At 27.3% G+C, this 13888-nt stretch overlaps 1 protein-coding gene across 1 annotated transcript; it reads left to right on the top strand.

The window, feature by feature from the left end:
- The first annotated feature begins 943 nt into the window (after window positions 1–943).
- LOC129963730 (thioredoxin reductase-like selenoprotein T) lies at window positions 944–13745 on the top strand. The gene is given in 5 exon segments (XM_056078256.1): window positions 944–1204; window positions 2025–2262; window positions 7915–8002; window positions 11752–11901; window positions 13422–13745. Coding segments are annotated over 4 exon segments (618 nt in total). The 5' UTR covers window positions 944–1031; the 3' UTR covers window positions 11871–11901; window positions 13422–13745.
- Window positions 13746–13888: the final 143 nt, after the last annotated feature.

The raw sequence follows: 13888 nt of genomic DNA, 5'->3' as shown, positions 1-13888 counted from the left end.
TGAAAAAAAAAAAAAATCCAGGAACTCCAACAATCTTGATGTAATTTTGAAACAAAGCATTTTGTTTACATTAAAATTGATTAACACAATGAAACGTGTAAAATTCAGAAACTTTGAAGCAATTTTAAACCTGATCTGCTGTATTTATGTCGCAATTATTTAGAATAGAAATTCTAGCTTAAATGTTTCCATAATTAGGTGGAAATTTTATGTGTGTTTTGATTATTTTTAGATTTTGTAGGTTTATTAATTCCCTTTCTTCTGCCTAATCCGAAAAAATTGTGCAATCTAATTTAAATTATCTTTTTGATGAGCTAGAAACTGAAACATAGCTTAAAACAACGCAATATTAAATCCATTCTCATTTGTCTATTCGATATAAATTTGTCATCGGGAAGATAATTTAAATTCGAATGCAAAATTTTTCTCACACAAGATCAAAACACAAAAAATAATTATCTAAATACTTTTAAACATACTATGCTTTTAAAATGGATTTAAAAGTATAAAATAATTTCTTCTTGTTAGTTGATTCTATAAAAATTTGGGATTGAGAATTTTTAAAATTCATAAACACAAATTTTTAGTAGAATCTCCCCGAGATTATAAATTTATATTGGGCTGGAAGAAAATATTTTAGAATTTTTATTCAATTTTAGAAACGTAGTGTATTAAAATTTTTATTTAAATATTTCTTTTCATTTCCCACCCACCCTCATGAAATGGTATTAAGTGGCCTGTTCTCGTGCGACATCGATGCAACCGATGCTATAGAAATGTTAAGATACGGAAGCGTAACTGATATTATAAAAAGGTTTATTTAATATTATTTCTAAAATTTTCAAGTTTTTTTTTAGAGTTCCAATTTGCATATTTAAAGGAGCCTTTTTATTTATTTATTTTTATTTACTACCAAGAATTAGTTGTTATTGGCAACTCTGACACTAGTTCGTGTATCAGTATATTTTCCTGTATCGGGAAGTTTCGTAATAATGATTTAGTAAATAATTCAGTTTCAAACATTTATTGAAATGGCTGAAAACAGCAGATATGTAATGGGAGGCTTGTTTGTCCTCTTTCTTGCGTTTTCTATAAGGGAGATATTCTCAGGAAATACTGGAAATGATGCATCTGTTGTGAAAGAAATTCCAAAGACTAATTTCAAAAATGCTTTTACTGGTCCAATGCTGAAATTTATGTATTGGTAAGAATTGATTTTAATATATACTGTTTCTGGATAAATTCTTTCAATTTATACTTATTATTAATTTTGTATTATTATTATTAATAAATTATATTAAGTCATAAAAGTTCAGTTTAAGTTTAAAATCATATCCTGTCATCTGTTTTAGTTTTAGTAGTCTTGTTTTCTTTGAAATATTTTGGACTGTTGTTTTATAATATTTGAAACTGCTTTTGCGAAGCCAACTATTAATGTGTATTGATATTTTCTTAACTTACAGAATTATTCTTTACAATTATCTATTTGCTAACTACAAATTTTTATTTTCTAATAATCATTCTTTCTTCTACCGGAAAGTATATATTAAAGTTCATCACTTTTATTATTAATTGTTATTATAATTTTTCTGCTGAATTTCTTGGAATTTCTTATTCTAGAAAATTAATTTGCTTTTGAGCAATAATCACCAATTCAAAACTTTCGTAAAGTCTTTTAATAACAGTGTATGTCATTGAAATATAAGAGAACAGAAAAGATAGTTCTAGATAAAAGATAGCCAGCAAAAATTCTAAATTCTTTAAATGACTTGTTTACAAAATATGCATCATTTTTATAATTTTGATCCATAATTTAAATTTAAAAATAATAATAAAATTATTTTTTTTATGAGAAAATTAATGGTTACTGAGCAATGATGCAAATTTCCAATCATCAGTTGATTAGGGGGCTTAAAAGAAAGCAATACAAACATGAAAAAAATGTTGCATACATACCTTTTCTTAGTATAATTATTATTCTAAGAATAAATCTATTTTTCTTAATTGGCTTTCATTATTTTTAGTTATTCTTGAGGTTATCGTCGTGTCTTCGAGCAGTATGCTTCTATCATTCAAGAAAAGTATCCAGAAATTACTGTTCTCGGAGATACGTTTCCTCCTCCTCCATTCCGTATGCATCTAGCTAATATTATAGGATTTGTGAAGTGGTGTATAATTGCAATGGTATTAGCCAATTTCAATCCTTTTGTTGCTCTAGGAATAAATACACCTTCCATCTTCATGTGGATGACACAAAATAAGGTGATTATTCCTATATTTATTCTTTAATTTAAATAAAGAGTGTTCAAAATGCCTTTTTTAATCAATTTTTTAATTACTTTTCTGATGTGTTTGAAGATTTTCTTTGCTGTTCCGTAGTAGAAACACAAATCTATAGAAGTTTTACTTTGCTGATTCACAGAGTGCGTAGCGTCATGAAAAGTGCTTACATTTTAAAACCATTTTTAAGTACCTTAAAAGTGCTTACTTTTCAGAAAAGGTTCTTAAAAAGTGCTTAATTTTCTCATGAAGACAAAATAAGCTTTTCATTTTGTTTTGTTTCCCCACAAGATGAAATATGAGAATTCAAAATTATGGTCATAAAGGCTTGTTTACCAGATGTATCAAAAAAGGAAACCAACAAAGGGGAAGAATTCAAAGAAGTATTCCAAGGATTCCAGCACATATTAAGATAGCACTTAATGATTCTTCCCCACCTTTTTCCATTTATGTTTTCCTCCACAATGTGCATTGCCATTTATTAAAATATTGGAATAGTTAGATGGAAGGGGCTGTACGAAATGCATACTATGCTATACTTATTGCGAAAAACATTCCAATTTCAATTTTTAGTGCTTTAGATGTTAAAGAATTTATTTAAGTATGCCTGGTAGGTATATATTTAGAGTTTTATGTCTTGTTAAAGAAGAATATGTGATATGGTCTGATCAACAGAAAATATGAAAATAGTAGGATGAATTTGATGCACCTAAACGATGTATTGAGCATTGGAAAAAGCTGCTTTAAAAACACTGACATATTCAGTCATTATTCTCATTAAAGTTTCATTTTGGTGAATTGCTTGAAACTATATCAATTCAATTATATTTTATTGAATTGCAATTCATTGCGATATGAAATTACGTTCATCAATTGCGTAAAATCCAGTATGATGCAATTAAAACCTTAAATTTTCAATGATTGTGATATCCTTTGCAGTATTTTTTGTATGTCCCCCATCCATTTCAACATTTTTATTTGTTGGACTAATCTTGCCAAATTTGTTTTGGTTAAAAAAAGCTACTTAAATATTTTTTTTAAAAAAAGTGTTTTTGCAATTTTTTTTTTAAGATTTAGATTCTATCATTTTATGATTCTTTTTTCTTTTTATAACTTTTATAGAAATTTTTTTCCCAATGAAATCTTTCTTTATATATAAAGTCTTGTCCTGAGCAATGCTCAGCATAAAGCCATTGAACTTGGGAGCATGATCTTTGGGAAATTTTGTGTTTTCATAACATCAAAGCATATTATTGCATAAAAATTATTTTAATACCATTTTAATGGTTAAAAATAATATAAATAAAGGTTATAAATAAATAAATAATGAAAAATAAAAATTTTGTTTGGTTGAATGTAATTTTTTTAATAATTTCTGAGAAATTAGTTTTGGACACAGTTTATAACAATGATTTTTATTATAATGAAATTCAAAATGATATTGCTTCTTCAAATTGTTGAATCATATTATTCCGCAACTGTTAAAATTGTAGTAAAAAAATTGCTTTATTTGCTATTACTCAAACTTTTAAAATTTGAAAGTTTGAATAAAATTCATTTGTTATTCAAATGAAGTGAATGTTCAAAATTTGTTAAATTTTGAAGCAATTTGATATATTGTCGTCAAAAAATTCGTACTTGAGATTTTAATTAATCTCCTTGTTTCATGCTTTCTTGAATTCGAAAACAGATTTTCAAAAAATGTCTGTCTATGATAAAGATAGGAAAAAACATTTTGTGCTAGATGGATGAGATTTGGTATATGGTCTTCACATCAAACTAGATTACTAGTAGATTTCGATCAAATTTTCAGCAACCCGTTCAGAGGAAATCTGTTTATCTGTTTGAATATAAAGCAATTCGAATGTAAGTTAGCATGGTAATTGTAAAACGAAGAGAGCTAGATAGCTAACATTTGGTACACAGATTTAATATCTATTGTATAAACATCTGCCAAATTTTGAGCCAAATCCAATAAAGGGTTCACTGCATGATGGTCTGTTTATCTGTCTGAATATATAGCAATTCGAATATACTTTACATATACTTTCAGAAATATGTAAATGCGATAACTTAAAAATGTAGTGACTTGAATATATCAAATTTGGTACGTAATTTTGTGACTACAAGTATACTTTTGAGTCAAATTTTTGTTTTAATGAATTAGGAAAAATGCTTGTAAAACCCAAATTCACTTTATATTTTCTTTATCACTTTTAGGATACTTTCAACTGCCTATCAGAGATTAATCCTAAAACACTTGCCAACGATCACATGATATAGAAGCAATAAAAATATTTCACGCATAATGTTAATGTTCCATAACTATTGTACGCCAATTCCACACAAGGCATTTCCTGGCAATATGCGAGAAAGTTTTGGGAAGATGATCTGGTTGATTTATTTCCATTTTCTTTCCAACTAACTACAGAACTGATTTTTTTTTACTTTATTAATTTGTTTCCGTTATTTATGAAAACTAGAACTTGTTAAAACATTTTCATTTCTTCGCAAAATATATATGTTTCTTCTGTAATTTTTTTAAGCAAGATTTTTTTCTTATAGGTTAAAAAGCCCATTTTCATTAAATTTTAGGAACATTAAATGCTCAAAAAAGACTTATTACACTTAAGAAATAAGAGACAATAAGACAGTTTCCTTTTAGTCTGATCATTTGTGAACGCTGCTATTATTTTCTATTAAAATTGATTTAAAAAGCATTTAGAACATTGCATAATTCTATCGTCAATTTCATGGCAGTTTTGCCAGTCATGTGATGATAATCATGGGAATGCTTTAGTTCTTAGCTTTTTAAGATTGCTAATAAAATTACTTAATTGATTGTGTCGGTGTAGGAAGAAATTTACTCTTTCCATCACAGTTTTGTTGGATCTTAATTGTTGTTGCTTACATAAAAATCAAATACAAAATTTGTGGTCATGCTGAGCTTCTACACTACTATCAACATTTTCAGAAATCTTGTATCTAATATATATGATATAAAATATTTGATATTTTATTTTAATTTTAAGAAATATTAAAAAGCTCGCAGATCTGTATTGCTAATCTTATAAAAGTTGACTTAATTTTTTTAGTATTAATAGCTTTTTCTTTTTTATGCTTTTGTCAAATCAAAAATGGCATAATTTTATAATAGAAGATGTTGTACAAAAATAAAATACAGAAATAAATATTAAAATTTAAAAAATAAGCATTTAAAATTAAATTGTAATACATTTTTTCAATAAAAACTATACATTATTTTAAAACAGAATGCTTAGAAAATGCATAGTTTACGTATGCATACTTCACAAAAGTGCTTAATTTTCCTTTAACTAAGGTGCTTAGTACTTACTTTTTGTAGCAGTTTCTCACTATGCACTCTGATTCAGCAAAGAGCCAATTTTGGCAATTAAAAATCATGAACATTATTTTTAATAATTAAAATTCTATTGGTATTATTTGCAATAAACTTTCTAATTTCTTTATGTCTCTTACTTTTTTATAAAGCATCTTCAGTTTAAGTTATTTATTTTTACTGTATGTAATACATCAAATGATATCATGTTCATGAATATGTAAAATCATTATTATTTTTGTAACATCTTTTTATTATAGTTTTAATTTCATTGACGTTGATCATTTCAAAGGCTATTCCTTGCGAATTTAGCTAGGTTACATTATTTTAGAAATATTTTTAATAGAATCTGTTTTAAAGGCTTATTTTTAATTAAATTTTGTAAAATGTTTAAATATTTAGTTGATAAAACTTAGAAAATAAGTTACCTCACAAAAATAATTATTTCTGAAGTTACAAATTTAGGAACAAGAAAGTATTCATTAATGTTTTAAGAAACTATCAATTTGCATTAACCGAACATCGATTTGAGTTTTGGAGAAAGCCAGCAGTTTAATGTTTTCCAATAAAATACTGTTTGTCATTATTTGAAAATTATTTCACTTGTGTTGAATATGCCCAAAAGATATATTGAGGGTTTCCATGAACAATAATTTAAAGATTTCAAAATAACCAAAAGTATGTGCTCGCATGTTGTATTAAAATGTCTTATGCAAATCAAGTTAACAGTAAAACACCTGGCTGAAAATGGATTTGTTATTCGATCTTGCAGCATATCATCATCACGAGATCAAATGCTGGTGTTTAAACTTTTCTACAAAAATAGTGAATGTATGACTTTTGTATTGCTGCACTTTCAAACGGGAAAAAGAATTAAGGCACACACAAAAAAAGCTTTATTTCATTGAAAGGAATACTGATTGTAGTAGAAAAAGTTTAAGAAAATGGGGGATTTGGAGATCATGCATGAAAGGCAGATCGTCCTTGAGTTTGGATTGTAAAAAATGATTAGTTGAATGGATGAATTGTTAGTCAAGAGATTAATGAGGTATAAATGTGTTCATGAAGCTAGGAAAATAATGGGGATTCTGAAATCATTGATTGAACATATTGTACACAAAATCATGGATCTGTATCCATTCAAAATGCAAACATTCCAAAAGCTATTACTGGCAGTTATTACTAAAGACTAAACTTTGCTATATGGGTGTTGACACAAATAGAACGCAATGTACAATAGTTGTTGAAAATCTTGTGGACAAATTCGGCACACTGATTCACTGCATCGTGGCATCAATATGCAAAACACCATATCTGTGCGAGTTAAAACCTTTTTTTGTACCTGACTGTTTCCTCATGTGACTATTTTGTGTTATTTCACTTTGCTTTTCATGCTAAGCTCTTCCTTTTTTGTTTTTTCCTTGAAGAGCATTATCCTGTATCTGACTGGAAAGCATGGAATTGAAAGTTGCTATATGACAGATCACTGGTGACATGTTATACATAGTTGAAATAGGTGTAATGACGAATCTGATTTGCCTAATACCTTGTGATGGTGATCATGTCAAAAACTTTTTACTTTAACTTTAAAATAAATGCACAGTTTTATGCTATTGTGATCTGTTGTTTGGTTATAATTTTTTTCATATACCATAAATTAACATACGATGAAAGATATTTTATTATTTAGGATATTTTATATTTTATTTTATTATTTTTAAAAATGTTGTAATGCTATCATTTTACAGATCTTTTGTATCTATATATAACATTGGAGATGAACTGAATTAGTGTATTAGTACAATTTTAAACTAAACCTTTTTTTTTTCTGTTTGAAGATACAATTTAAATCACTTTTACTTTTTCATGTATTGATAAGTTTAAATTTTGAAGTATAAATTTCTTCTGTAACCTTCTCCAGTCAGTTAAAATATTTTGAAGCATTAAAAAGACAAGTTATTACTTCACGAGAAAATATATTAATATTTTTATATAACTAATTAGTAATTTAAATAATTTTATATAATTATACTCTCATAATAAAATATCCTATCTTTAGATTATTCAAAAAATTTTAAATGCTGTTTTTAAAAGAAATAACTTTTTAATAAATTAACTAGTCATTTGAAATTTGTGAAATTAATTCAAGCCTATCTGAAATATAATTTGTGAAAGTATTTCAAGCATATTTTTTTTATATCTGTTGCATGTGTTTATATATAAATATTTGAAAAAACAATTTTAAATTAAAATTAATTATTTTTTTTTCTTTTCAGCTTTATGCCTGTTTAATGGTGTTTTTCCTTAGCAACACAATAGAAGGCCAATTAATTTCAACTGGAGCATTTGAAATACTATTTAATGGTATAAAAAATTCTCATTTTAATTATCTTATAATTAATACATTGAATATTAAAAAAAAAAGAATCATCTATCTATAAATACAGAATTTTGAAAAAAAAAAATCTTCCAAAAAATCTGTTTTATTATGTGACCAAGTTGACATTATTAAGAGATTAAATAAAGTGTTGATGGAAGATATTATGATAAAAATGTTTATTATTGAAATGAAACAGGGGGGGGGGTAAAAAGATCCTATTATCAATGCATTCTACAGCACATTTGTTTGTTGTTCCATCAGATACCAGAATGAAATTATCTGCTTAACCCTTTAAGCGGTCAATTATTTTACCAGAAATGCTCCCAAAAAAGGCATATTTTTTTATTGCATATAATTAAGTACCATACTTAATAGAATAAGAATATTAAGAATTTTTATATATTTTTTTTCACTTTTAATGCTTTTAGAACATTTTTTATTTTACAATTTTGGACACAAACCCCTTAAATGTTTGCTTTTTTCAAGTACATTTCTTTTCGAGCAGCACACTGCACATTGTCTTGCAGGTCTCGGTTTTTTATCTGTGGGAGCAATTATTTCCAAAAAGTGTCTCTCTGTCAATCTCAGAGGATTAGGCTCCGAACCTGGTTGTCCACGGTGGAAATTTAGTCCCGAATGATATTTTTCAATTACACGGTCAATGAGATCAAGTCTAAATTCTAGTTGCGTGTTTTTTCCTCCGTTTTTACGGTAGACAACATATGAGTTCCATACAGCAATGTCGAAAATATGGAAAAAAATCTTTCTGTAACATTTTTTACCCTTTTTCTTTATAATTTCAAAACTTTTCAAATTTTGGTCCATGCGGTCTACTCCTCCCATAGTATTATTATAGTCCATGACAATTTTTGGTTTTTCTTTCATTTCAGAGCGGACGAATTTGTTCCATTTCAGTATTGTGAATTGTGGAAAGTAATGAAACTTTTTTCTTATCCATCCACTTCATCACAGTAACTTTTCCTCTCTAAAAAGCTAAAATCTCTCCTTTTTTCAATTTTTTTTTTCTGCATTTCTTTTGGGACTTCTTTTCTCTTGAGGTTTAGTGTGCCGTATGTGTCCATTTGACATGAAACAAGTTTGTCTGCTAATTCCGGCGAAGAATAATAATTGTCTATTGTAAGACAGTATCCTTTATGAAGCAAAGGCTCTATCATTGTCAGGACAATTTGTGATGAAAAGCAGAGTTTAGACTACTCAGGTTTCAGAATAGTGTCTTTACCTGTATATATTATTATTGACCAGACATAACCAGAAATAGATTCACACAACATAAAAAATTTTACTCCAAATCTAGCTCTTTTGAGTGGAATAAATTGTTTCCATCCTAGTCGTCCTTTGAAGAGCATAAAGCTCTCATCTATTGTTACATCTCGCTCTGGTGTCACCGTTTCACTAAATTTCTCATTGAGATGTTTCAGAACTGGCCAAACTTTTACTAATTTTGGGCATTCGTGATTTTGTGGGTCAAATGCTGCATTATCAGAAAAATGCAAGTAGCGTTGCAAAAGGCAGAATCGGTGATGAGACATTATTTTAGAGAAAAAAGGTGTATTAGTTGAATATCTTTTGCTCCAATAATGATCAATTCCAGGTTTTTTTACAATTCATTGAAGTATATTGAGAGCGAAAAATACATGCAACTCTTCCACAGTAGTTTCTACCCAAAATTTACTCTTTGAGAATTGTCTTGCAACACTGGATTGGATGCACTGTTTAGCATATTTATTTGTCTCTTCTACAATTTTACTCATGAGTGAAAAATCAATGGATGTTTCATAAAATTGTAGAACATCAGAAGTGTCGTCAAATTGTACGTGCACAGAGGGAATACCAGAAAATTTAAATCGAGGACACGGAACAGGTGGATTTTTCACATTAACCTCGGTAAAAATTCTTGCAGAACTCAAATCTTCATCACAGCTGAGCTCATTGCACGAGTCATCTGAGGAATAATCCACATAATTAGAAGAAATATCTGTATCAAAATGTAGTTCATCCTCTAACAAGAAAGTATTTTCGTCGTCTATTCCATCCATAATTTTTATAAGATTCACAAGCACGGCATACAGTAGAACAAAAATTTCAAAGAAAAGTTCCCGCTTTGCCACTACATAGAAAAACCCGGATGAAAAGTATTTCATTTACATGGACAAGCCACACCATCTGTTGAAAAATAATAATACTAAATAGTCTCTTTCAATAATGAAAAATGCGGGCAAACCAGAAAAGGAAAGGAGAAAATATCGATGCCCGTACGCCATACGGGCAAACCAGATGAGGCCAATTTCGGGTAGCACATACACACAGAGATAATGTAGATTATTAACCCTTTAAGCACAAACTGCTTAAAGGGTTAATAATCTACATTATCTCTGTTTGATCACTCTTAGTTTCATTGTTTTACTTTTTAAAATTTGCTGAAGGATTATTTATTAGAATAATTAATTTCTGTTAGTTCTTGAAAAAAATTAGTACAAGCACATTTATTCTTCCCATACTTTTAGTACTTAACTAATGTTTTGTGTATTAATGTCTCTATTGAAATTAAGATAAATTATACTTCTTTGTGGAGATTTGCTTTTTCCTTTTTCCATACAATAGCAGCATACTATTAACATTTTAAGAGGGTTTTTTTTCCCTCCATAGATTAATATTTAATACGTCAATCAGATTTGGAAAATTTATTTCTTTTATATGATTTTAATTATTTTATTATTGGAAACTGTTTTATCTCATAACTCATTTAAGTGAAGAAAACTGGTTTGATATTTTTTCAAAATGTTTACCCATTAAAATATTAAGAAGGCAAGGGGAAGAGTTATGCTCGATTGTATAGTAGTATTGAATAGTTTTTTAATTCGATAAGCATACATCATAATGATTTAGTTTGATTTAAAAAAACATTAAACATTCAAAAAGTCTATTAGTTGTTGGTCACTTTGCTTTTTACAATTCATTTTTGTTGATTAATTTCTAGTCCTGAGACAAAAAAGTACCTTCATTATTTCTACATTTTCTCAAGATCTGATTATCAACTTAATTTACAAAGTGACCTGCTTATTACGGAAAATAATGCTTGTTAGTCAAGTGTACGTGATCTAATAATTGATGATCAAGGTTTCCCCCCATTTTTCATGTTTAATAATTGTTTTAATTAATGGTAATTTTTTAAAGTTATTTTCTGATCAAAATCTTTATGTAGATGGTTTGTTTTATTGATATTATCAAGTTATTTAATTGATAAGTCACTTCTCAGTTAATACATTACTAAAGCAGTATGATAAGCTAAATGAAATATACTAAACGAGACAGAGTAGATGCTTGAAATTAAGCATTTTCTCCCTTTCTACTAAATAAATTTTTATATGCATAATATTGAATTATCAATCAGTTTTGTTGTATTAATCTTTAGCATTTTACTAGCATTATTACATGACACAGTTGGGTTGTTTATATACATTAGACTTAATGTAACTTTATTTTTTTAATTCATGATCATGATGCATTTATTTTGATTAGCATCCAGAATTAGTAATTGTAATTTCAGTAGAAGTCTATCTATATTGTTTAAATTATGTTTTCAACTGAAAGCATATATGCAATCCCATGTTGCCATTGTGGCATCAGTGCCGAGTTAAAGAAGAGAGAAAAAAAATTTAAATAGTTACTTTTATGGATTAAAATAAAATGCTTAATGGATTTCTCATTTCAGATGTACCTGTTTGGTCCAAACTTGAAACTGGTAGAATACCTTCACCACCTGAGCTTTTCCAAATAATTGAAGACAATTCATTTTTTAGGGATGCCAATCCACGTTCATTACAGTTATAGCATACATTCAATGAAAATTAATGTTTTGTTGGTAAGTGGTATTTATGAATGGGCACTTGGAATGAAACTAGAAACTTTTATGAAACTAGAAAGATAAAGGCTTTTTTATTATTAATATATTAATAAACTATTTATGCTTTTTAACAAAATAATATATTTCTGCTGCATTCATTTTCTGAAAAAATGTTTTGTATCTGTTGGTTGTGACATGACATCTTATGACATGAATCTGCTTGATATAAGTAAAATTAAATCTTTACTTGAGAACAGAAATAAATAGAATTAGTATCTGATTTATTGTAGTCTTTAAAACAAATTATTAAAAAATTAATAGTAATCATGGGTTCTCTAATTATTGCTGGATTTATTGTCACAAAATATTATAATGAATGTGTGTCAGCACTCTCCAGCCAGACTATTTGAACTAGAGCTTCTCAGTTTGGTCCATATATACTTTGGAAGTGGAAATATGCACCTCAGAGCACTTTTTTTATTTTTGAAATTCTAATTAAAAGATAAGCTATATTTTGATTCTTTTTTCGTGTAACTTCTGAAAATATTCCCATGTAGTAATTATTATTACTTTGTTTCAAATCTAAAATTCATCTTTCCAATAATGCCAATTTAGTTTTAAAATTTAAGTATTTTTCACAACAATATTTCAATTCTTGTAAATGAAACAGAAACATTTTCATTGCTTCATCAAATATTTGATCATATGAATTCCTTCCACAATAAAATGATTAATAAAAAAAGAAAGGCAAAATAAGGAAGTTACAAAAAAAAAAAAATAAAGGAGATCTGTTAAAAAAAATGCATGTTATAATAAAAACACTGGGAAAAGTTTCATGGAGTTATTTTCAAAAATTGAAGAAATATTTTCTATTAAAATTCTGAACATTCTGCAACTTTAAAATGGATTAATCTAAAATTGAAAAAGTATTCTCATATAACTTTTCTTCGCCATTGTTGAGAATACTTTCTGTATTCTCAACAATGGTAAAGTAAAAATTTTACAAAAAAAAAAAAGTGGGTATGGGGATGGAATCTGAAGATACTTTTTTCAAGCTAAGATTGAAGCTTTTTTTATGTTATGAAATAAAATTTTTAAATTGAATTTCAACTAATTGGCCAGTTTTCTTTTTGTGGCCCCCTTACTTTTCCACTATGGGGTTGTAACCTGTCTTAATAAATTCAGCAATCACTTTACTATAAGTACATATTACTTCCTTGGCTGTATAAGATGTTTTGAATTTAAAAGATTTTGCCTTATTATCCTGTACATGTATTACTTAATGTGTTAAGATTTAATTTATTAAAAAATAATTGTTATTAAGAGCATATTTATAATTAAAATATTTAGTTTTTTTTCGCTCAAGCTTATTAAATTTTGATATTAATGATTTTCATAATGTAAAGTCTCTGGAAATCAGTAAAATGTCTTAATTATATTGAATTTACAGAAATATTTTGCTTTATGTTGTAATAATTGACTAAAGTTTTAAAACGATTATTGGATAAAAGATCTCTGATGTCTTCCATTTCTTACAGGTTTCTTTGTATACAACAAACTTCATTTTTTAGACTTATATGAAATTTCTTGCTTAAAGCAGTATTTGCATGCAAGAAATGGATGGCACCTGTCAAGATTATGGGGTTTGTTGATTATCAGAAAAACCAACAGACTTTCATTTTTATTAGAGCTATTGATGTTTTGTTTCTTTTGTATGTATTGTGCTCTATAATTGTCATTTATTTATCTGATCTTTTTGTAAAAGGGTATTCAAGCTTTGATTTTTACATGAATTTAAATGTTAAATTAAAAGAAGCTTATTTATAATAATTGGTTCAATAAAGTTTGTTTTTAAATTTTTACTTTTTGAAAGTAAATTTCTACATCAGGTTTTAAATTGTATTGGAAAATGCATATAATGGTACTACTGATTACTACTAAAAATACTATTAACCAAATATAAATGTTATACTGTTCACATATTAAATTACTTTTTTTTCAATAA

The sequence above is a fragment of the Argiope bruennichi genome, chromosome 3, assembly GCF_947563725.1.
Source record: "Argiope bruennichi chromosome 3, qqArgBrue1.1, whole genome shotgun sequence".
Lineage (NCBI taxonomy): Eukaryota > Metazoa > Arthropoda > Arachnida > Araneae > Araneidae > Argiope > Argiope bruennichi.
This window is presented reverse-complemented; position numbering and strand designations above follow the sequence as displayed.